The sequence below is a fragment of the Leptodactylus fuscus genome, unplaced genomic scaffold (assembly GCF_031893055.1).
Source record: "Leptodactylus fuscus isolate aLepFus1 unplaced genomic scaffold, aLepFus1.hap2 HAP2_SCAFFOLD_141, whole genome shotgun sequence".
In the NCBI taxonomy this organism is placed as follows: domain Eukaryota; kingdom Metazoa; phylum Chordata; class Amphibia; order Anura; family Leptodactylidae; genus Leptodactylus; species Leptodactylus fuscus.
The window spans coordinates 191,106-218,030 of record NW_027440163.1 but is presented as its reverse complement, the minus strand read 5'-3'; the positions used below and the strand labels follow the sequence as shown (position 1 = coordinate 218,030).

The following is a 26,925-nucleotide window of genomic DNA, read 5'->3' as shown; positions in this document are numbered from 1 at the left end:
TCCTGCTGTATCTCAGCTCTCCTGTATCTCAGCTCTCTGCTGTATCTCAGCTCTCTCCTGTATCTCAGCTCTCTGCTGTATCTCAGCTTCTCCTTCTGTATCTCAGCTCTCTGCTGTATCTCAGCTCCTGCTGTATCTCAGCTCTCCTGTATCTCAGCTCTTTGCTGTATCTCAGCTTCTCCTTCTGTATCTCAGCTTCTCCTTCTGTATCTCAGCTCTCTCCTGTATCTCAGCTCTCTCCTGTATCTCAGCTCTCTCCTGTATCTCCGCTTCTCCTTCTGTATCTCAGCTTCTCCTTCTGTATCTCAGCTTCTCCTTCTGTATCTCAACTCTCTCCTGTATCTCAGCTTCTCCTTCTGTATCTCAACTCTCTCCTGTATCTCAGCTTCTCCTTCTGTATCTCAGCTTCTCCTTCTGTATCTCAGCTTCTCCTTCTGTATCTCAGCTTCTCCTTCTGTATCTCAGCTTCTCCTTCTGTATCTCAACTCTCTCCTGTATCTCAGCTTCTCCTTCTGTATCTCAACTCTCTCCTGTATCTCAGCTTCTCCTTCTGTATCTCAACTCTCTCCTGTATCTCAGCTTCTCCTTCTGTATCTCAACTCTCTCCTGTATCTCAGCTTCTCCTTCTGTATCTCAGCTCTCCTGTATCTCAGCTCTCTCGTATCTCAGCTCTCTCCTGTATCTCAGCTTCTCCTTCTGTATCTCAACTCTCTCCTGTATCTCAGCTTCTCCTTCTGTATCTCAGCTCTCTCCTGTATCTCAGCTTCTCCTTCTGTATCTCAACTCTCTCCTGTATCTCAGCTTCTCCTTCTGTATCTCAGCTCTCTCCTTCTGTATCTCAGCTTCTCCTTCTGTATCTCAGCTTCTCCTTCTGTATCTCAGCTTCTCCTTCTGTATCTCAACTCTCTCCTGTATCTCAGCTTCTCCTTCTGTATCTCAACTCTCTCCTGTATCTCAGCTTCTCCTTCTGTATCTCAACTCTCTCCTGTATCTCAGCTTCTCCTTCTGTATCTCAACTCTCTCCTGTATCTCAGCTTCTCCTTCTGTATCTCAGCTCTCCTGTATCTCAGCTTCTCCTTCTGTATCTCAACTCTCTCCTGTATCTCAGCTTCTCCTTCTGTATCTCAGCTTCTCCTTCTGTATCTCAGCTTCTCCTTCTGTATCTCAACTCTCTCCTGTATCTCAGCTTCTCCTTCTGTATCTCAACTCTCTCCTGTATCTCAGCTTCTCCTTCTGTATCTCAACTCTCTCCTGTATCTCAGCTTCTCCTTCTGTATCTCAACTCTCTCCTGTATCTCAGCTTCTCCTTCTGTATCTCAGCTCTCTCCTGTATCTCAGCTTCTCCTTCTGTATCTCAACTCTCTCCTGTATCTCAGCTTCTCCTTCTGTATCTCAGCTCTCTCCTTCTGTATCTCAGCTTCTCCTTCTGTATCTCAGCTTCTCCTTCTGTATCTCAGCTTCTCCTTCTGTATCTCAACTCTCTCCTGTATCTCAGCTTCTCCTTCTGTATCTCAACTCTCTCCTGTATCTCAGCTTCTCCTTCTGTATCTCAACTCTCTCCTGTATCTCAGCTTCTCCTTCTGTATCTCAACTCTCTCCTGTATCTCAGCTTCTCCTTCTGTATCTCAGCTCTCCTGTATCTCAGCTCTCTCGTATCTCAGCTCTCTCCTGTATCTCAGCTTCTCCTTCTGTATCTCAGCTCTCTGCTGTATCTCAACTCTCTGCTGTATCTCAACTCTCTCCTGTATCTCAGCTTCTCCTTCTGTATCTCAGCTTCTCCTTCTGTATCTCAGCTTCTCCTTCTGTATCTCAGCTTCTCCAGCTGTATCTCAGCTCTCTGCTGTATCTCAGCTTCTCCTTCTGTATCTTAGCTCTCTGCTGTATCTCAGCTCTCTGCTGTATCTGTTTCTCCTGCTGTATTTCAGTTTCTCCTGCTGTATCTCAGCTCTCTGCTGTATCTCAGTTTCTCCTGCTGTATCTCAGCTCTCTGCTGTATCTCAGTTTCTCTGGCTGTATCTCAGCTTCTCCTTCTGTATCTCAGCTCTCTGCTTCTCCTTCTGTATCTCAGCTCTCTCCTGTATCTCAGCTCTCTGCTGTATCTCGGCTCTCTGCTGTATCTCAGCTCTCCTGTATCTCGGCTCTCTCCTGTATCTCGGCTCTCTCCTGTATCTCAGCTTCTCCTTCTGTATCTCAACTTCTCCTGCTGTATCTCAGCTCCTCCTTCTGTATCTCAGCTCTCTGCTGTATCTGTTTCTCCTGCTGTATTTCAGTTTCCCCTGCTGTATCTCAGCTCTCTGCTGTATCTCAGTTTCTCCGGCTGTATCTCAGCTCTCTGCTGTATCTCAGCTTCTCCTGCTGTATCTCAGCTCTCTGCTGTATCTCAGTTTCTCCGGCTGTATCTCAGCTCTCTGCTTTATCTCAGTATCTCCTGCTGTATCTCAGCTCTCTCTGCTGTATCTCAGCTCTCTGCTGTATCTCAGCTCTCTCCTGTATCTCCTGCTGTATCTCAGCTCTCTCCTGTATCTCCTGCTGTATCTCAGTATCTCCTGCTGTATCTCGGCTCTCTGCTGTATCTCAGCTCTCTGCTGTATCTCAGTTTCTCCTTCTCTATCTCAGCTCTCTGCTGTATCTCAGCTCTCTGCTGTATCTCAGTGTCTCCTGCTGTATCTCAGCTCTCTGCTGTATCTCAGCTCTCTCCTGTATCTCAGCTCTCTGCTGTATCTCAGTATCTCCTGCTGTATCTCAGCTCTCTCTGCTGTATCTCAGCTCTCTCTGCTGTATCTCAGCTCTCTCTGCTGTATCTCAGCTCTCCTGCTGTATCTCAGCTCTCTCTGCTGTATCTCAGCTTCTCCTTCTGTATCTCAGTATCTCCTGCTGTATCTCAGCTCTCTCTGCTGTATCTCAGCTCTCCTGCTGTATCTCAGCTCTCTGCTGTATCTCAGCTCTCCTGCTGTATCTCAGCTCTCCTGCTGTATCTCAGCTCTCTCTGCTGTATCTCAGCTCTCTGCTGTATCTCGGCTCTCTGCTGTATCTCAGCTTCTCCTGCTGTATCTCAGCTCTCTCCTATATTTCAGCTCCTGCTTTATCTCAGCTCTCCTGTATCTCAGCTCTCTCCTGTATCTCAGCTCTCTGCTGTATCTCAGCTTTTCCTTCTGGATCTCAGCTCTCTGCTGTATCTCAGCTTCTCCTTTTGTATTTCAGCTCCTGCTGTATCTCAGCTTCTCCTTCTGTATCTCAGCTCTCCTGTATCTCGGCTCTCTCCTGTATCTCAGCTTCTCCTGCTGTATCTCAGCTCTCTGCTGTATCTCAACTCTCTGCTGTATCTCAGCTCTCTCCTGTATCTCAGCTTCTCCTGCTGTATCTCAACTCTCTGCTGTATCTCAGCTCTCTCCTGTATCTCAGCTTCTCCTGCTGTATCTCAGCTCTCTGCTGTATCTCAGCTCTCTCCTATATTTCAGCTCCTGCTGTATCTCAGCTCTCTCTGCTGTATCTCAGCTCTCTCCTATATTTCAGCTCCTGCTGTATCTCAGCTCTCTGCTGTATCTCAGCTCTCCTGTATCTCAGCTCTCTGCTGTATCTCCTGCTGTATCTCAGCTCTCCTGTATCTCAGCTCTCTGCTGTATCTCAGCTCTCTCCTGTATCTCAGCTCTCTGCTGTATCTCAGCTCCTTCTGGATCTCAGCTCTCTGCTGTATCTCAGCTTCTCCTTCTGTATTTCAGCTCCTGCTGTATCTCAGCTCTCTCCTGTATCTCAGCTCTCTGCTGTATCTCAGCTTCTCCTTCTGTATCTCAGCTCTCTCCTGTATCTCAGCTCTCTCCTGTATCTCCGCTTCTCCTTCTGTATCTCAGCTTCTCCTTCTGTATCTCAACTCTCTCCTGTATCTCAGCTTCTCCTTCTGTATCTCAGCTCTCCTGTATCTCAGCTCTCCTGTATCTCAGCTCTCTCCTGTATCTCAGCTCTCTCCTGTATCTCAGCTTCTCCTTCTGTATCTCAGCTCTCTGCTGTATCTCAACTCTCTGCTGTATCTCAACTCTCTCCTGTATCTCAGCTTCTCCTTCTGTATCTCAGCTTCTCCTTCTGTATCTCAGCTTCTCCTTCTGTATCTCAGCTTCTCCTTCTGTATCTTAGCTCTCTGCTGTATCTGTTTCTCCTGCTGTATTTCAGTTTCTCCTGCTGTATCTCAGCTCTCTGCTGTATCTCAGTTTCTCCTGCTGTATCTCAGCTCTCTGCTGTATCTCAGTTTCTCTGGCTGTATCTCAGCTTCTCCTTCTGTATCTCAGCTCTCTGCTTCTCCTTCTGTATCTCAGCTCTCTGCTGTATCTCGGCTCTCTGCTGTATCTCAGCTCTCCTGTATCTCGGCTCTCTCCTGTATCTCAGCTTCTCCTTCTGTATCTCAACTTCTCCTGCTGTATCTCAGCTCTCTGCTGTATCTCAGCTCCTCCTTCTGTATCTCAGCTCTCTGCTGTATCTCAGTTTCTCCGGCTGTATCTCAGCTCTCTGCTGTATCTCAGCTCTCCGGCTGTATCTCAGCTCTCTGCTGTATCTCAGCTTCTCCTGCTGTATCTCAGTTTCTCCGGCTGTATCTCAGCTCTCTGCTTTATCTCAGTATCTCCTGCTGTATCTCAGCTCTCTCTGCTGTATCTCAGCTCTCTGCTGTATCTCAGCTCTCTCCTGTATCTCCTGCTGTATCTCAGCTCTCCTGTATCTCAGCTCTCTCCTGTATCTCAGCTCTCTCTGCTGTATCTCAGCTCTCCTGCTGTATCTCAGCTCTCCTGCTGTATCTCAGCTCTCTCTGCTGTATCTCAGCTCTCTCTGCTGTATCTCAGCTCTCCTGCTGTATCTCAGCTCTCCTGCTGTATCTCAGCTCTCTCTGCTGTATCTCAGCTCTCTCTGCTGTATCTCAGCTCTCTCTGCTGTATCTCAGCTCTCTCTGCTGTATCTCAGCTCTCTCTGCTGTATCTCAGCTCTCCTGCTGTATCTCAGCTCTCCTGCTGTATCTCAGCTCTTCTGCTGTATCTCAGCTCTCCTGCTGTATCTCAGCTCTCCTGCTGTATCTCAGCTCTCTCTGCTGTATCTCAGCTCTTTCCCTCACACGTCCCTTTAGGCGGGAATTCGCGAGTGAGATCGCGTATCACGTGACCGCTCCTTACAGGAAGTGACTGTGATTGGCGGCTGTGTCACGTGATACGCTCAGCCAATAAGCAGGAGGAAGCGACGTCAGCGGGTCTGTGGCGGCCGCACAGGGTGAGTGTAAGACCCCGCCCCGACATGTGACCCGAGCCCCCGATATACAGACCCCGCCCCGACATGTGACCCGAGCCCCCGATATACAGACCCCGCCCCGCCCCGACATGTGACCCGAGCCCCCGATATACAGACCCCGCCCCGACATGTGACCCGAGCCCCCGATATACAGACCCCGCCCCGCCCCGACATGTGACCCGAGCCCCCGATATACAGACCCCGCCCCCACATGTGACCCGAGCCCCCGATATACAGACCCCGCCCCGACATGTGACCCGAGCCCCCGATATACAGACCCCGCCCCCACATGTGACCCGAGCCCCCGATATACAGACCCCGCCCCCACATGTGACCCGAGCCCCCGATATACAGACCCCGCCCCGACATGTGACCCGAGCCCCCGATATACAGACCCCGCCCCCACATGTGACCCGAGCCCCCGATATACAGACCCCGCCCCCACATGTGACCCGAGCCCCCGATATACAGACCCCGCCCCGACATGTGACCCGAGCCCCCGATATACAGACCCCGCCCCGCCCCGACATGTGACCCGAGCCCCCGATATACAGACCCCGCCCCCACATGTGACCCGAGCCCCCGATATACAGACCCCGCCCCGACATGTGACCCGAGCCCCCGATATACAGACCCCGCCCCCACATGTGACCCGAGCCCCCGATATACAGACCCCGCCCCCACATGTGACCCGAGCCCCCGATATACAGACCCCGCCCCGACATGTGACCCGAGCCCCCGATATACAGACCCCGCCCCGCCCCGACATGTGACCCGAGCCCCCGATATACAGACCCCGCCCCGACATGTGACCCGAGCCCCCGATATACAGACCCCGCCCTGACATGTGACCCGAGCCCCCGATATACAGACCCCGCCCTGACATGTGACCCGAGCCCCCGATATACAGACCCCGCCCTGACATGTGACCCGAGCCCCCGATATACAGACCCCGCCCCGCCCTGACATGTGACCCGAGCCCCCGATATACAGACCCCGCCCTGACATGTGACCCGAGCCCCCGATATACAGACCCCGCCCTGACATGTGACCCGAGCCCCCGATATAAAGACCCCGCCCCCACATGTGACCCGAGCCCCCGATATACAGACCCCGCCCCGACATGTGACCCGAGCCCCCGATATACAGACCCCGCCCCGCCCTGACATGTGACCCGAGCCCCCGATATACAGACCCCGCCCTGACATGTGACCCGAGCCCCCGATATACAGACCCCGCCCTGACATGTGACCCGAGCCCCCGATATACAGACCCCGCCCTGACATGTGACCCGAGCCCCCGATATACAGACCCCGCCCTGACATGTGACCCGAGCCCCCAATATACAGACCCCGCCCTGACATGTGACCCGAGCCCCCAATATACAGACCCCGCCCCGACATGTGACCCGAGCCCCCGATATACAGACCCCGCCCTGACATGTGACCCGAGCCCCCGATATACAGACCCCGCCCCCACATGTGACCCGAGCCCCCGATATACAGACCCCGCCCCGCCCTGACATGTGACCCGAGCCCCCGATATACAGACCCCGCCCCGACATGTGACCCGAGCCCCCGATATACAGACCCCGCCCCGCCCTGACATGTGACCCGAGCCCCCGATATACAGACCCCGCCCCGCCCCGACATGTGACCCGAGCCCCCGATAAACAGACCCCGCCCTGACATGTGACCCGAGCCCCCGATATACAGACCCCGCCCTGACATGTGACCCGAGCCCCCGATATACAGACCCCGCCCTGACATGTGACCCGAGCCCCCGATATACAGACCCCGGCCCCCACATGTGACCCGAGCCCCCGATATACAGACCCCGCCCTGACATGTGACCCGAGCCCCCGATATACAGACCCCGCCCCGACATGTGACCCGAGCCCCCGATATACAGACCCCGCCCTGACATGTGACCCGAGCCCCCGATATACAGACCCCGCCCCGCCCCGACATGTGACCCGAGCCCCTGATATACAGACCCCGCCCCGACATGTGACCCGAGCCCCCGATATACAGACCCCGCCCCCACATGTGACCCGAGCCCCCGATATACAGACCCCGCCCCGCCCCCACATGTAACCCGAGCCCCCGATATACAGACCCCGCCCCGACATGTGACCCGAGCCCCCGATATACAGACCCCCGCCCCGCCCTGACATGTGACCCGAGCCCCCGATATACAGACCCCGCCCCCACATGTGACCCGAGCCCCGATAAACAGACCCCGCCCCGACATGTGACCCGAGCCCCCGATATACAGACCCCGCCCCGACATGTGACCCGAGCCCCTGATATACAGACCCCGCCCCGACATGTGACCCGAGCCCCCGATATACAGACCCCGCCCCCACATGTGACCCGAGCCCCCGATATACAGACCCCGCCCTGACATGTGACCCGAGCCCCCGATATACAGACCCCGCCCCCACATGTGACCCGAGCCCCCGATATACAGACCCCGCCCTGACATGTGACCCGAGCCCCCGATATACAGACCCCGCCCCGACATGTGACCCGAGCCCCCGATATACAGACCCCGCCCCGACATGTGACCCGAGCCCCCGATATACAGACCCCGCCCCCACATGTGACCCGAGCCCCCGATATACAGACCCCGCCCTGACATGTGACCCGAGCCCCCGATATACAGACCCCGCCCCGACATGTGACCCGAGCCCCCGATATACAGACCCCGCCCCCACATGTGACCCGAGCCCCCGATATACAGACCCCGCCCCGACATGTGACCCGAGCCCCCGATATACAGACCCCGCCCCCACATGTGACCCGAGCCCCCGATATACAGACCCCGCCCCCACATGTGACCCGAGCCCCCGATATACAGACCCCGCCCCGACATGTGACCCGAGCCCCCGATATACAGACCCCGCCCCCACATGTGACCCGAGCCCCCGATATACAGACCCCGCCCCCACATGTGACCCGAGCCCCCGATATACAGACCCCGCCCCGACATGTGACCCGAGCCCCCGATATACAGACCCCGCCCCGCCCCGACATGTGACCCGAGCCCCCGATATACAGACCCCGCCCCCACATGTGACCCGAGCCCCCGATATACAGACCCCGCCCCGACATGTGACCCGAGCCCCCGATATACAGACCCCGCCCCCACATGTGACCCGAGCCCCCGATATACAGACCCCGCCCCCACATGTGACCCGAGCCCCCGATATACAGACCCCGCCCCGACATGTGACCCGAGCCCCCGATATACAGACCCCGCCCCGCCCCGACATGTGACCCGAGCCCCCGATATACAGACCCCGCCCCCACATGTGACCCGAGCCCCCGATATACAGACCCCGCCCCGACATGTGACCCGAGCCCCCGATATACAGACCCCGCCCCCACATGTGACCCGAGCCCCCGATATACAGACCCCGCCCCCACATGTGACCCGAGCCCCCGATATACAGACCCCGCCCCGACATGTGACCCGAGCCCCCGATATACAGACCCCGCCCCGCCCCGACATGTGACCCGAGCCCCCGATATACAGACCCCGCCCCGACATGTGACCCGAGCCCCCGATATACAGACCCCGCCCTGACATGTGACCCGAGCCCCCGATATACAGACCCCGCCCCTGACATGTGACCCGAGCCCCCGATATACAGACCCCGCCCTGACATGTGACCCGAGCCCCCCGATATACAGACCCCGCCCCGCCCTGACATGTGACCCGAGCCCCCGATATACAGACCCCGCCCTGACATGTGACCCGAGCCCCCGATATACAGACCCCGCCCTGACATGTGACCCGAGCCCCCGATATAAAGACCCCGCCCCCACATGTGACCCGAGCCCCCGATATACAGACCCCGCCCCGACATGTGACCCGAGCCCCCGATATACAGACCCCGCCCCGCCCTGACATGTGACCCGAGCCCCCGATATACAGACCCCGCCCTGACATGTGACCCGAGCCCCCGATATACAGACCCCGCCCTGACATGTGACCCGAGCCCCCGATATACAGACCCCGCCCTGACATGTGACCCGAGCCCCCGATATACAGACCCCGCCCTGACATGTGACCCGAGCCCCCAATATACAGACCCCGCCCTGACATGTGACCCGAGCCCCCAATATACAGACCCCGCCCCGACATGTGACCCGAGCCCCCGATATACAGACCCCGCCCTGACATGTGACCCGAGCCCCCGATATACAGACCCCGCCCCCACATGTGACCCGAGCCCCCGATATACAGACCCCGCCCCGCCCTGACATGTGACCCGAGCCCCCGATATACAGACCCCGCCCCGACATGTGACCCGAGCCCCCGATATACAGACCCCGCCCCGCCCTGACATGTGACCCGAGCCCCCGATATACAGACCCCGCCCCGCCCCGACATGTGACCCGAGCCCCCGATAAACAGACCCCGCCCTGACATGTGACCCGAGCCCCCGATATACAGACCCCGCCCTGACATGTGACCCGAGCCCCCGATATACAGACCCCGCCCTGACATGTGACCCGAGCCCCCGATATACAGACCCCGCCCCCACATGTGACCCGAGCCCCCGATATACAGACCCCGCCCTGACATGTGACCCGAGCCCCCGATATACAGACCCCGCCCCGACATGTGACCCGAGCCCCCGATATACAGACCCCGCCCTGACATGTGACCCGAGCCCCCGATATACAGACCCCGCCCCGCCCCGACATGTGACCCGAGCCCCTGATATACAGACCCCGCCCCGACATGTGACCCGAGCCCCCGATATACAGACCCCGCCCCCACATGTGACCCGAGCCCCCGATATACAGACCCCGCCCCGCCCCCACATGTAACCCGAGCCCCCGATATACAGACCCCGCCCCGACATGTGACCCGAGCCCCCGATATACAGACCCCGCCCCGCCCTGACATGTGACCCGAGCCCCCGATATACAGACCCCGCCCCCACATGTGACCCGAGCCCCGATAAACAGACCCCGCCCCGACATGTGACCCGAGCCCCCGATATACAGACCCCGCCCCGACATGTGACCCGAGCCCCTGATATACAGACCCCGCCCCGACATGTGACCCGAGCCCCCGATATACAGACCCCGCCCCCACATGTGACCCGAGCCCCCGATATACAGACCCCGCCCTGACATGTGACCCGAGCCCCCGATATACAGACCCCGCCCCCACATGTGACCCGAGCCCCCGATATACAGACCCCGCCCTGACATGTGACCCGAGCCCCCGATATACAGACCCCGCCCCGACATGTGACCCGAGCCCCCGATATACAGACCCCGCCCCGACATGTGACCCGAGCCCCCGATATACAGACCCCGCCCCCACATGTGACCCGAGCCCCCGATATACAGACCCCGCCCTGACATGTGACCCGAGCCCCCGATATACAGACCCCGCCCCGACATGTGACCCGAGCCCCCGATATACAGACCCCGCCCCCACATGTGACCCGAGCCCCCGATATACAGACCCCGCCCCGACATGTGACCCGAGCCCCCGATATACAGACCCCGCCCCCACATGTGACCCGAGCCCCCGATATACAGACCCCGCCCCCACATGTGACCCGAGCCCCCGATATACAGACCCCGCCCCGACATGTGACCCGAGCCCCCGATATACAGACCCCGCCCCGACATGTGACCCGAGCCCCCGATATACAGACCCCGCCCCCACATGTGACCCGAGCCCCCGATATACAGACCCCGCCCCGACATGTGACCCGAGCCCCCGATATACAGACCCCGCCCCCACATGTGACCCGAGCCCCCGATATACAGACCCCGCCCCCACATGTGACCCGAGCCCCCGATATACAGACCCCGCCCCGCTCCCACATGTGACCCGAGCCCCCGATATACAGACCCCGCCCCGCCCCCACATGTGACCCGAGCCCCCGATATACAGACCCCGCCCCGCCCCGACATGTGACCCGAGCCCCCGATATACAGACCCCGCCCCGACATGTGACCCGAGCCCCCGATATACAGACCCCGCCCTGACATGTGACCCGAGCCCCCGATATACAGACCCCGCCCTGACATGTGACCCGAGCCCCCAATATACAGACCCCGCCCTGACATGTGACCCGAGCCCCCGATATACAGACCCCGCCCCGCCCTGACATGTGACCCGAGCCCCCGATATACAGACCCCGCCCTGACATGTGACCCGAGCCCCCGATATACAGACCCCGCCCTGACATGTGACCCGAGCCCCCGATATAAAGACCCCGCCCCCACATGTGACCCGAGCCCCCGATATACAGACCCCGCCCCGACATGTGACCCGAGCCCCCGATATACAGACCCCGCCCCGCCCTGACATGTGACCCGAGCCCCCGATATACAGACCCCGCCCTGACATGTGACCCGAGCCCCCGATATACAGACCCCGCCCTGACATGTGACCCGAGCCCCCGATATACAGACCCCGCCCTGACATGTGACCCGAGCCCCCGATATACAGACCCCGCCCTGACATGTGACCCGAGCCCCCAATATACAGACCCCGCCCTGACATGTGACCCGAGCCCCCAATATACAGACCCCGCCCCGACATGTGACCCGAGCCCCCGATATACAGACCCCGCCCTGACATGTGACCCGAGCCCCCGATATACAGACCCCGCCCCCACATGTGACCCGAGCCCCCGATATACAGACCCCGCCCCGCCCTGACATGTGACCCGAGCCCCCGATATACAGACCCCGCCCCGACATGTGACCCGAGCCCCCGATATACAGACCCCGCCCCGCCCTGACATGTGACCCGAACCCCCGATATACAGACCCCGCCCCGCCCCGACATGTGACCCGAGCCCCCGATATACAGACCCCGCCCTGACATGTGACCCGAGCCCCCGATATACAGACCCCGCCCTGACATGTGACCCGAGCCCCCGATATACAGACCCCGCCCTGACATGTGACCCGAGCCCCCGATATACAGACCCCGCCCCCACATGTGACCCGAGCCCCCGATATACAGACCCCGCCCTGACATGTGACCCGAGCCCCCGATATACAGACCCCGCCCCGACATGTGACCCGAGCCCCGATAGACAGACCCCGCCCCGCCCCGACATGTGACCCGAGCCCCTGATATACAGACCCCGCCCCGACATGTGACCCGAGCCCCCGATATACAGACCCCGCCCCCACATGTGACCCGAGCCCCCGATATACAGACCCCGCCCCGACATGTGACCCGAGCCCCCGATATACAGACCCCGCCCCCACATGTGACCCGAGCCCCCGATATACAGACCCCGCCCCGACATGTGACCCGAGCCCCCGATATACAGACCCCGCCCCGCCCTGACATGTGACCCGAGCCCCCGATATACAGACCCCGCCCCCACATGTGACCCGAGCCCCGATATACAGACCCCGCCCCGACATGTGACCCGAGCCCCCGATATACAGACCCCGCCCCGACATGTGACCCGAGCCCCTGATATACAGACCCCGCCCCGACATGTGACCCGAGCCCCCGATATACAGACCCCGCCCCCACATGTGACCCGAGCCCCCGATATACAGACCCCGCCCTGACATGTGACCCGAGCCCCCGATATACAGACCCCGCCCCCACATGTGACCCGAGCCCCCGATATACAGACCCCGCCCTGACATGTGACCCGAGCCCCCGATATACAGACCCCGCCCCGACATGTGACCCGAGCCCCCGATATACAGACCCCGCCCCGACATGTGACCCGAGCCCCCGATATACAGACCCCGCCCCCACATGTGACCCGAGCCCCCGATATACAGACCCCGCCCTGACATGTGACCCGAGCCCCCGATATACAGACCCCGCCCCGACATGTGACCCGAGCCCCCGATATACAGACCCCGCCCCCACATGTGACCCGAGCCCCCGATATACAGACCCCGCCCCGACATGTGACCCGAGCCCCCGATATACAGACCCCGCCCCCACATGTGACCCGAGCCCCCGATATACAGACCCCGCCCCCACATGTGACCCGAGCCCCCGATATACAGACCCCGCCCCGCCCCGACATGTGACCCGAGCCCCCGATATACAGACCCCGCCCCGACATGTGACCCGAGCCCCCGATATACAGACCCCGCCCCCACATGTGACCCGAGCCCCCGATATACAGACCCCGCCCCGACATGTGACCCGAGCCCCCGATATACAGACCCCGCCCCCACATGTGACCCGAGCCCCCGATATACAGACCCCGCCCCCACATGTGACCCGAGCCCCCGATATACAGACCCCGCCCCGCTCCCACATGTGACCCGAGCCCCCGATATACAGACCCCGCCCCGCCCCCACATGTGACCCGAGCCCCCGATATACAGACCCCGCCCCGACATGTGACCCGAGCCCCCGATATACAGACCCCGCCCCCACATGTGACCCGAGCCCCCGATATACAGACCCCGCCCTGACATGTGACCCGAGCCCCCGATATACAGACCCCGCCCCGCCCTGACATGTGACCCGAGCCCCGATATACAGACCCCGCCCCGACATGTGACCCGAGCCCCCGATATACAGACCCCGCCCCCACATGTGACCCGAGCCCCCGATATACAGACCCCGCCCCCACATGTGACCCGAGCCCCCGATATACAGACCCCGCCCCGCCCCCACATGTGACCCGAGCCCCCGATATACAGACCCCGCCCCGCCCTGACATGTGACCCGAGCCCCCGATATACAGACCCCGCCCCGCCCCCACATGTGACCCGAGCCCCCGATATACAGACCCCGCCCCGACATGTGACCCGAGCCCCCGATATACAGACCCCGCCCCCACATGTGACCCGAGCCCCCGATATACAGACCCCGCCCTGACATGTGACCCGAGCCCCCGATATACAGACCCCGCCCCGACATGTGACCCGAGCCCCCGATATACAGACCCCGCCCCCACATGTGACCCGAGCCCCCGATATACAGACCCCGCCCTGACATGTGACCCGAGCCCCCGATATACAGACCCCGCCCCCACATGTGACCCGAGCCCCCGATATACAGACCCCGCCCCGACATGTGACCCGAGCCCCCGATATACAGACCCCGCCCCCACATGTGACCCGAGCCCCCGATATACAGACCCCGCCCCCACATGTGACCCGAGCCCCCGATATACAGACCCCGCCCCCACATGTGACCCGAGCCCCCGATATACAGACCCCGCCCTGACATGTGACCCGAGCCCCCGATATACAGACCCCGCCCCGACATGTGACCCGAGCCCCCGATAGACAGACCCCGCCCCCACATGTGACCCGAGCCCCCGATATACAGACCCCGCCCCGCCCTGACATGTGACCCGAGCCCCCGATATACAGACCCCGCCCCGCCCTGACATGTGACCCGAGCCCCCGATATACAGACCCCGCCCCGCCCCGCCCCGACATGTGACCCGAGCCCCCGATATACAGACCCCGCCCCCACATGTGACCCGAGCCCCCGATATACAGACCCCGCCCTGACATGTGACCCGAGCCCCCGATATACAGACCCCGCCCCGACATGTGACCCGAGCCCCCGATATACAGACCCCGCCCCCACATGTGACCCGAGCCCCCGATATACAGACCCCGCCCCGCCCCGACATGTGACCCGAGCCCCCGATATACAGACCCCGCCCCGACATGTGACCCGAGCCCCCGATATACAGACCCCGCCCCCACATGTGACCCGAGCCCCCGATATACAGACCCCGCCCCCACATGTGACCCGAGCCCCCGATATACAGACCCCGCCCCCACATGTGACCCGAGCCCCCGATATACAGACCCCGCCCCCACATGTGACCCGAGCCCCCGATATACAGACCCCGCCCCGCCCTGACATGTGACCCGAGCCCCCGATATACAGACCCCGCCCCGCCCCGACATGTGACCCGAGCCCCCGATATACAGACCCCGCCCCCACATGTGACCCGAGCCCCCGATATACAGACCCCGCCCCCACATGTGACCCGAGCCCCCGATATACAGAGCCCGCCCCGCCCTGACATGTGACCCGAGCCCCCGATATACAGACCCCGCCCCGACATGTGACCCGAGCCCCCGATATACAGACCCCGCCCCGCCCTGACATGTGACCCGAGCCCCCGATATACAGACCCCGCCCCCACATGTGACCCGAGCCCCCTATATACAGACCCCGCCCCCACATGTGACCCGAGCCCCCGATATACAGACCCCGCCCCGACATGTGACCCGAGCCCCCGATATACAGACCCCGCCCTGACATGTGACCCGAGCCCCGATATACAGACCCCGCCCCGCCCTGACATGTGACCCGAGCCCCCGATATACAGACCCCGCCCCGCCCTGACATGTGACCCGAGCCCCCGATATACAGACCCCGCCCCGCCCTGACATGTGACCCGAGCCCCCGATATGCAGACCCCGCCCCGACATGTGACCCGAGCCCCCGATATACAGACCCCGCCCCGCCCTGACATGTGACCCGAGCCCCCGATATACAGACCCCGCCCCGCCCCACCCTGACATGTGACCCGAGCCCCCGATATACAGACCCCGCCCCGCCCTGACATGTGACCCGAGCCCCCGATATACAGACCCCGCCCCGCCCCGACATGTGACCCGAGCCCCCGATATACAGACCCCGCCCCACCCTGACATGTGACCCGAGCCCCCGATATACAGACCCCGCCCCCACATGTGACCCGAGCCCCCGATATACAGACCCCGCCCCGACATGTGACCCGAGCCCCCGATATACAGACCCCGCCCCGCCCTGACATGTGACCCGAGCCCCCGATATACAGACCCCGCCCCGCCCCCACATGTGACCCGAGCCCCCGATATACAGACCCCGCCCCGACATGTGACCCGAGCCCCCGATATACAGACCCCGCCCCGCCCTGACATGTGACCCGAGCCCCCGATATACAGACCCCGCCCCGCCCTGACATGTGACCCGAGCCCCCGATATACAGACCCCGCCCCCACATGTGACCCGAGCCCCCGATATACAGACCCCGCCCCCACATGTGACCCGAGCCCCCGATATACAGACCCCGCCCCCACATGTGACCCGAGCCCCCGATATACAGACCCCGCCCTCACATGTGACCCGAGCCCCCGATATACAGACCCCGCCCCCACATGTGACCCGAGCCCCCGATATACAGACCCCGCCCCGCCCTGACATGTGACCCGAGCCCCCGATATACAGACCCCGCCCTGACATGTGACCCGAGCCCCCGATATACAGACCCCGCCCCCACATGTGACCCGAGCCCCCGATATACAGACCCCGCCCTGACATGTGACCCGAGCCCCTGATATACAGACCCCGCCCCCACATGTGACCCGAGCCCCCGATATACAGACCCCGCCCCGCCCTGACATGTGACCCGAGCCCCCGATATACAGACCCCGCCCCCACATGTGACCCGAGCCCCCGATATACAGACCCCGCCCCGACATGTGACCCGAGCCCCCGATATACAGACCCCGCCCCGCCCTGACATGTGACCCGAGCCCCCGATATACAGACCCCGCCCTGACATGTGACCCGAGCCCCTGATATACAGACCCCGCCCCCACATGTGACCCGAGCCCCCGATATACAGACCCCGCCCCGCCCTGACATGTGACCCGAGCCCCCGATATACAGAGCCCGCCCCGCCCTGACATGTGACCCGAGCCCCCGATATACAGACCCCGCCCCCACATTTGACCCGAGCCCCCGATATACAGACCCCGCCCCGCCCTGACATGTGACCCGAGCCCCCGATATACAGAGCCCGCCCCGCCCTGACATGTGACCCGAGCCCCCGATATACAGACCCCGCCCTGACATTTGACCCGAGCCCCTGATATACAGACCCCGCCCCCACATGTGACCCGAGCCCCCGATATACAGACCCCGCCCTGACATGTGACCCGAGCCCCTGATATACAGACCCCGCCCCCACATGTGACCCGAGCCCCCGATATACAGACCCCGCCCCGCCCTGACGTGACCCGAGCCCCCGATATACAGACCCCGCCCTGACATGTGACCCGAGCATCTGATATACAGACCCCGCCCCGACATGTGACCCGAGCCCCCGATATACAGACCCCGCCCCCACATGTGACCCGAGCCCCCGATATACAGACCCCGCCCCCACATGTGACCCGAGCCCCCGATATACAGAGCCCGCCCCGCCCTGACATGTGACCCGAGCCCCCGATATACAGACCCCGCCCCGACATGTGACCCGAGCCCCCGATATACAGACCCCGCCCCGCCCTGACATGTGACCCGAGCCCCCGATATACAGACCCCGCCCCCACATGTGACCCGAGCCCCCTATATACAGACCCCGCCCCCACATGTGACCCGAGCCCCCGATATACAGACCCCGCCCCGACATGTGACCCGAGCCCCCGATATACAGACCCCGCCCTGACATGTGACCCGAGCCCCGATATACAGACCCCGCCCCGCCCTGACATGTGACCCGAGCCCCCGATATACAGACCCCGCCCCGCCCTGACATGTGACCCGAGCCCCCGATATACAGACCCCGCCCCGCCCTGACATGTGACCCGAGCCCCCGATATGCAGACCCCGCCCCGACATGTGACCCGAGCCCCCGATATACAGACCCCGCCCCGCCCTGACATGTGACCCGAGCCCCCGATATACAGACCCCGCCCCGCCCCACCCTGACATGTGACCCGAGCCCCCGATATACAGACCCCGCCCCGCCCTGACATGTGACCCGAGCCCCCGATATACAGACCCCGCCCCGCCCCGCCCCGACATGTGACCCGAGCCCCCGATATACAGACCCCGCCCCACCCTGACATGTGACCCGAGCCCCCGATATACAGACCCCGCCCCCACATGTGACCCGAGCCCCCGATATACAGACCCCGCCCCCACATGTGACCCGAGCCCCCGATATACAGACCCCGCCCCGACATGTGACCCGAGCCCCCGATATACAGACCCCGCCCCGCCCTGACATGTGACCCGAGCCCCCGATATACAGACCCCGCCCTGACATGTGACCCGAGCCCCTGATATACAGACCCCGCCCCCACATGTGACCCGAGCCCCCGATATACAGACCCCGCCCCGCCCTGACATGTGACCCGAGCCCCCGATATACAGAGCCCGCCCCGCCCTGACATGTGACCCGAGCCCCCGATATACAGACCCCGCCCCCACATTTGACCCGAGCCCCCGATATACAGACCCCGCCCCGCCCTGACATGTGACCCGAGCCCCCGATATACAGAGCCCGCCCCGCCCTGACATGTGACCCGAGCCCCCGATATACAGACCCCGCCCTGACATGTGACCCGAGCCCCTGATATACAGACCCCGCCCCCACATGTGACCCGAGCCCCCGATATACAGACCCCGCCCTGACATGTGACCCGAGCCCCTGATATACAGACCCCGCCCCCACATGTGACCCGAGCCCCCGATATACAGACCCCGCCCCGCCCTGACGTGACCCGAGCCCCCGATATACAGACCCCGCCCTGACATGTGACCCGAGCATCTGATATACAGACCCCGCCCCGACATGTGACCCGAGCCCCCGATATACAGACCCCGCCCCCACATGTGACCCGAGCCCCCGATATACAGACCCCGCCCCGCCCTGACATGTGACCCGAGCCCCCGATATACAGACCCCGCCCCGACATGTGACCCGAGCCCCCGATATACAGACCCCGCCCCGCCCTGACATGTGACCCGAGCCCCCGATATACAGACCCCGCCCCGACATGTGACCCGAGCCCCCGATATACAGACCCCGCCCTGACATGTGACCCGAGCCCCCGATATACAGACCCCGCCCCCGCATGTGACCCGAGCCCCCGATATACAGACCCCGCCCTGACATGTGACCCGAGCCCCCGGTATACAGACCCCGCCCCGCCCTGACATGTGACCCGAGCCCCCAATATACAGACCCCGCCCCCACATGTTTCCCAAGCCCCCGATATACAGACCCCACCCCCACATGTGACCCGAGCCCCGATATACAGACCCCGCCCCCACATGTGACCTGAGCCCCCGCTATACAGACCCCGCCCTGACATGTGACCCGAGCCCCCAATATACAGACCCCGCCCCCACATGTGACCCGAGCCCCCGATATACAGACCCCGCCCTGACATGTGACCCGAGCCCCCGATATACAGACCCCGCCCCCACATGTGACCCGAGCCCCCGATATACAGACCCCGCCCTGACATGTGACCCGAACCCCCAATATACAGACCCCGCCCTGACATGTGACCCGAGCCCCCAATATACAGACCCCGCCCCCACATGTGACCCGAGCCCCCGATATACAGACCCCGCCCTGACATGTGACCCGAGCCCCCGATATACAGACCCCGCCCTGACATGTGACCCGAGCCCCCGATATGCAGACCCCGCCCTGACATGTGACCCGAGCCCCGATATACAGACCCCGCCCTGACATGTGACCCGAGCCCCCGATATACAGACCCCGCCCTGACATGTGACCCGAGCCCCCGATAGACAGACCCCGCCCCGACATGTGACCCGAGCCCCCGATATACAGACCCCGCCCCGACATGTGACCCGAGCCCCCGCTATACAGACCCCGCCCCCACATGTGACCCGAGCCCCCGATATACAGACCCCGCCTCGACATGTGACCCGAGCCCCCGATATACAGACCCCGCCCTGACATGTGACCCGAGCCCCGATATACAGACCCCGCCCTGACATGTGACCCGAGCCCCGATAGACAGACCCCGCCCCGCCCCGACATGTGACCCGAGCCCCTGATATACAGACCCCGCCCCGACATGTGACCCGAGCCCCAGATATACAGACCCCGCCCCGCCCTGACATGTGACCCGAGCCCCCAGTATACAGACCCCGCCCTGACATGTGACCCGAGCCCCGATAGACAGACCCCGCCTCGACATGTGACCCGAGCCCCCGATATACAGACCCCGCCCTGGCATGTGACCCGAGCCCCCAATATACAGACCCCGCCCTGACATGTGACCCGAGCCCCGATAGACAGACGCCGCCTCGACATGTGACCCGAGCCCCGATAGACAGACCCCGCCTCGACATGTGACCCGAGCTGCCGATAGACAGACCTCGCCCCGACATGTGACCTGAGCCCCCCGGGATATATACAGACCCCGCCCCAACATGTGACCTGAGCCCCCCCGGTTTATATAGACCCTGCCCTGTGACCCGAGCCCCTCAGTATATAGACAGATCCTGCCCCAATATGTGACCCTGAGCCTCGGCTTGGGTCACATGTCGGGGCGGGGTCTGTATATATACGGGGGGGGGGGGGGGGGGGGGCTCAGGTCACATGTCGGGGTCTGTATATATATGGGGGGGCTCGGGTCACATGTCGGGGTCTGTATATATATGGGGGGGCTCGGGTCACATGTCGGGGTCTGTATATATATGGGGGGGCTCGGGTCACATGTCGGGGTCTGTATATATATATATATATATATATATATATATATATATATAAATATATATATATATATATATATATAAATATATATATATATATATATATATATATATATATATATAAATATATATATATATATATATATATAAATATATATATATATATGGGGGGGGCTCGGGTCACATGTCGGGGCGGGGTCTTTCTATATACGGGGGGGGGCTCGGGTCACATGTCGGGGTCTGTATATATATGGGGGGGCTCAGGTCACATGTCGGGGTCTGTATATATATATGGGGGGGCTCGGGTCACATGTCGGGGTCTGTATATATATGGGGGGGCTCAGGTCACATGTCGGGGTCTGTATATATATGGGGGGGCTCAGGTCACATGTCGGGGTCCGTATATATATATGGGGGGGGGCTCGGGTCACATGTCGGGGCAGGGTCTGTTTATATAGAGGCCGACAACCTCCATCTATGACCTTATACATAGTTATCCGTGTCACTATATAGGAGCCTCCATCACCCCCCTCCCCCTCCCATTATATAGAGGTCTCGGTCAACCCTTCCGCAGTCCATCGTACACAGCTGGGGTCAGGTAGTGGAGCACCAGTGTCTCAGGTGATGACATCATGTGAGGTGGTCTGATGTATTGTTTGGGGCTTGGCTATCCCATCACTGTCCTGACTCCTGGGGTCAGCCTCTGATATCTGGTAGTGGTGGATATGCCCCCGGGGGTTTAGGTCTCTCCTGTCCCCAGACACTTTGTGCTGTCTGATATCTAATAGAACTTCTGTTTCCTGCCAGTGGCTGAATGCGAAGTATTAATGGCGGAGGAGGCTGAAGAGTCTGCCCAGCAGCAGAAGAAACGTGAGTTCCTGATCTCTGGGGGAGACGTGACATTGAGGAGGGGATCCTTAGTGGGGTACAAGTTCCAAAGATTTACACTTGAGAACCTGAGACCTCCGAGCTCACCAGCTAAGAGAAAGAAAACAACATCGGCTAAGTAGCATGGTGGACAGAATCGCAGAGGTCAGGTGGACAGACTGAATCCACGGGGTAGAATGGTGGAGATTAGGTAGACAGACTGAATCCACGGGGCAGAATGGTGGAGATCAGACAGACAGACTGAATCCACAGGGCAGAATGGTGGAGATCAGACAGACAGACTGAATCCACGGGGCAGAATGGTGAAGATCAGGCGGACAGACTAAATCCACGGGGCAGAATGATGGAGATCAGGCAGACAGACTGAATCCACGGGGTAGAATGGTGGAGATTAGGTAGACAGACTGAATCCACGGGGCAGAATGGTGGAGATCAGGCAGACAGACTGAATCCACAGGGCAGAATGGTGAAGATCAGGCGGACAGACTAAATCCACAGGGCAGAATGGTGGAGATCAGGCAGACAGACTAAATCCACGGGGTAGAATGGTGGAGATCAGGCAGACAGACTGAATCCACGGGGCAGAATGGTGGAGATCAGACGGACAGACTGAATCCACAGGGCAGAATGATGGAGATCAGGCAGACAGACTGAATCCACGGGGCAGAATGATGGAGATCAGGCAGACAGACTGAATCCACGGGGCAGAATGGTGAAGATCAGGCGGACAGACTAAATCCACGGGGTAGAATGGTGGAGATCAGGCGGACAGACTAAATCCACGGGGTAGAATGGTGGAGATTAGGCAGACAGACTGAATCCACGGGGCAGAATGGTGAAGATCAGGCGGACAGACTAAATCCACGGGGTAGAATGGTGGAGATCAGGCAGACAGACTAAATCCACGGGGTAGAATGGTGGAGATCAGGCAGACAGACTAAATCCACGGGGTAGAATGGTGGAGATCAGGCAGACAGACTAAATCCACGGGGTAGAATGGTGGAGATCAGGCGGACAGACTAAATCCATGGGGTAGAATGGTGGAGATTAGGCAGACAGACTGAATCCACGGGGCAGAATGGTGGAGATCAGGCAGACAGACTGAATCCACAGGGCAGAATGATGGAGATCAGGCAGACAGACTAAATCCACGGGGTAGAATGGTGGAGATCAGGCGGACAGACTAAATCCACGGGGTAGAATGGTGGAGATTAGGCAGACAGACTGAATCCACGGGGCAGAATGGTGGAGATCAGACAGACAGACTGAATCCACGGGGCAGAATGGTGAAGATCAGGCAGACAGACTAAATCCACGGGGCAGAATGGTGAAGATCAGGCAGACAGACTAAATCCACGGGGCAGAATGGTGGAGATCAGACGGACAGACTGAATCCACGGGGCAGAATGATGGAGATCAGGCAGACAGACTGAATCCACGGGGCAGAATGATGGAGATCAGGCAGACAGACTGAATCCACGGGGCAGAATCGCAGAGATCAGGTAGACAGACTAAATCCACAGGGCAGAATCATGGAGATCAGGCAACAGACTGAATCCACGGGGCAGAATGGTGGAGATCAGGTAACAGACTGAATCCACGGGGCAGAATGATGGAGATCAGGCAGACAGACTGAATCCACGGGGCAGAATCGCAGAGATCAGGTAGACAGACTAAATCCACAGTGCAGAATCATGGAGATCAGGCAACAGACTGAATCCACGGGGCAGAATCGTGGAGATCAGGCAACAGACTGAATCCACGGGGCAGAATCGTGGAGATCAGGCTGACAGACTGAATCCACGGGGTAGAATGATGGAGATCAGGCAGACAGACTGAATCCACAGGACAGAATCGTGGAGATCAGGCAGACAGACTGAATCCATGGGGCAAAATCGTTGAGATCAGGTGGACAGACTAAATCCACAGGGCAGAATTGTGGAGATCAGGCAACAGACTGAATCCACAGGGCAGAATGGTGGAGATCAGACGGACAGACTGAATCCACGGGGCAGATTGGTGGAGATCAGGCAGACAGACTGAATCCACGGGGCAGAATGGTGAAGATCAGGCGGACAGACTAAATCCACGGGGCAGAATGATGGAGATCAGGCAGACAGACTGAATCCACGGGGCAGAATGGTGAAGATCAGGCGGACAGACTAAATCCACGGGGCAGAATGATGGAGATCAGGCAGACAGACTGAATCCACGGGGTAGAATGGTGGAGATTAGGTAGACAGACTGAATCCACGGGGCAGAATGGTGGAGATCAGGCAGACAGACTGAATCCACGGGGTAGAATGGTGGAGATTAGGTAGACAGACTGAATCCACGGGGCAGAATGATGGAGATCAGGCAGACAGACTGAATCCACGGGGTAGAATGGTGGAGATTAGGTAGACAGACTGAATCCACGGGGCAGAATGATGGAGATCAGGCAGACAGACTGAATCCACGGGGTAGAATGGTGGAGATTAGGCAGACAGACTGAATCCACGGGGCAGAATGGTGGAGATCAGGCAGACAGACTGAATCCACAGGGCAGAATGGTGAAGATCAGGCGGACAGACTAAATCCACAGGGCAGAATGGTGGAGATCAGGCAGACAGACTAAATCCACGGGGTAGAATGGTGGAGATCAGGCAGACAGACTGAATCCACGGGGCAGAATGGTGGAGATCAGACGGACAGACTGAATCCACAGGGCAGAATGATGGAGATCAGGCAGACAGACTGAATCCACGGGGCAGAATGATGGAGATCAGGCAGACAGACTGAATCCACGGGGCAGAATGGTGAAGATCAGGCGGACAGACTAAATCCACGGGGTAGAATGGTGGAGATCAGGCGGACAGACTAAATCCACGGGGTAGAATGGTGGAGATTAGGCAGACAGACTGAATCCACGGGGCAGAATGGTGAAGATCAGGCGGACAGACTAAATCCACGGGGTAGAATGGTGGAGATCAGGCAGACAGACTAAATCCACGGGGTAGAATGGTGGAGATCAGGCAGACAGACTAAATCCACGGGGTAGAATGGTGGAGATCAGGCAGACAGACTAAATCCACGGGGTAGAATGGTGGAGATCAGGCGGACAGACTAAATCCATGGGGTAGAATGGTGGAGATTAGGCAGACAGACTGAATCCACGGGGCAGAATGGTGGAGATCAGGCAGACAGACTGAATCCACAGGGCAGAATGATGGAGATCAGGCAGACAGACTAAATCCACGGGGTAGAATGGTGGAGATCAGGCGGACAGACTAAATCCACGGGGTAGAATGGTGGAGATTAGGCAGACAGACTGAATCCACGGGGCAGAATGGTGGAGATCAGACAGACAGACTGAATCCACGGGGCAGAATGGTGAAGATCAGGCAGACAGACTAAATCCACGGGGCAGAATGGTGAAGATCAGGCAGACAGACTAAATCCACGGGGCAGAATGGTGGAGATCAGACGGACAGACTGAATCCACGGGGCAGAATGATGGAGATCAGGCAGACAGACTGAATCCACGGGGCAGAATGATGGAGATCAGGCAGACAGACTGAATCCACGGGGCAGAATCGCAGAGATCAGGTAGACAGACTAAATCCACAGGGCAGAATCATGGAGATCAGGCAACAGACTGAATCCACGGGGCAGAATGGTGGAGATCAGGTAACAGACTGAATCCACGGGGCAGAATGATGGAGATCAGGCAGACAGACTGAATCCACGGGGCAGAATCGCAGAGATCAGGTAGACAGACTAAATCCACAGTGCAGAATCATGGAGATCAGGCAACAGACTGAATCCACGGGGCAGAATCGTGGAGATCAGGCAACAGACTGAATCCACGGGGCAGAATCGTGGAGATCAGGCTGACAGACTGAATCCACGGGGTAGAATGATGGAGATCAGGCAGACAGACTGAATCCACAGGACAGAATCGTGGAGATCAGGCAGACAGACTGAATCCATGGGGCAAAATCGTTGAGATCAGGTGGACAGACTAAATCCACAGGGCAGAATTGTGGAGATCAGGCAACAGACTGAATCCACAGGGCAGAATGGTGGAGATCAGACGGACAGACTGAATCCACGGGGCAGATTGGTGGAGATCAGGCAGACAGACTGAATCCACAGGGCAGATTGGTGGAGATCAGGCAGACAGACTGAATCCACAGGGCAGATTGGTGGAGATCAGGCAGCCAAAGACTGAATCCACAGGGCAGATTGGTGGAGATCAGATGGACAGACTGAATCCACAGGATAGAATCGTGGAGATCAGGTGACAGACTGACTCTACAGGGCAGAATTGTGGAGATCAGGAGGACAGACTGAATCCATGAGGCAAAATCATTGAGATCAGGCAGACAGACTAAATCCACAGGACAGAATTGTGGAGATCAGGTGGCTAGAGTGCATCATGGAGATCAGGTAACTCTCCTAGGCACCAGAGGTTAGACGTTCCAATAGAATAATGTGTCCTCTGGCCACCATGTAAGCAGTTAATGTTAGTAGTCACCCAGCATCCAGGGGCAGCACAAGAGAAGAGCCCGGCTGTAGTTACATATTGTGTGGACTTTCAGTACATTTGGGTCAATATGACCATCACCTCCTCCATGTTTTGTCTCACCAGGACTCCTCATTGCCGTTGGCTCTTCTGTGGAGAAAATCATCTCTCATTTTAACACGAGCAGGAACCAAGTGCAGAAGGTGAGAACAGTCACCTATAGTGAGTGCCCTATAGGACACTGCTCCAACTCTTTACTGTGAGCCTCTCTTCGAAGTAGATGGGGCAAATTAAATTTTTCAGCATGTAATTGGTCCAGTGGGTGACATGCTTTAGGATTGGATGTAAGGACAGCAGCGCTTCCATGGTGTACACCTCCTTGTTTGTTCTTGGGCGGTTTTCTCCAGATGTTTATGGTGGTTTCTGTGGTTCCCACGCTCCATACACCTTAACTTTCTGTGTCTCAGGAGGATGATGCAGAGGATAGTTGTGGATAATGGGGCTAATACAGGGTGGTAGGAGTAGAGCAGATGCATTCTAATCACATAAGATTGTCCATAGGATTCACTTGTTGCCCAATCCGTCATGTCACCATTACCAGATACCAACATAAAGATATTCCATGTAGTACAACATAATGGGTAACCTGAAAAATATAAAGATCTAGCAATGACCATGAGGGGTAACAACATACTCCTGCATCTGCCCTCCTCCGAGTTACTGGTCTCCGACTCCCACACTTCTGGGTTACTCATACTCAGAGATACTGTTGTCCTCCGAGA

The 26,925-nt window shown here is 59.0% G+C and overlaps 1 protein-coding gene across 1 annotated transcript in view; it reads left to right on the top strand.

Annotated features, from left to right (window-relative positions):
• RUSC1 (RUN and SH3 domain containing 1) overlaps positions 1–26,925 on the top strand; it is a 54,372-nt gene that overhangs the window by 21,598 nt on the left and 5,849 nt on the right. Inside the window, exons 3-4 of the mRNA XM_075261470.1 lie at positions 21,556–21,618; positions 26,270–26,346. Coding sequence (XP_075117571.1) covers positions 21,556–21,618; positions 26,270–26,346 — 140 coding nt within the window. The remainder of the gene's footprint in view (positions 1–21,555; positions 21,619–26,269; positions 26,347–26,925) is intronic.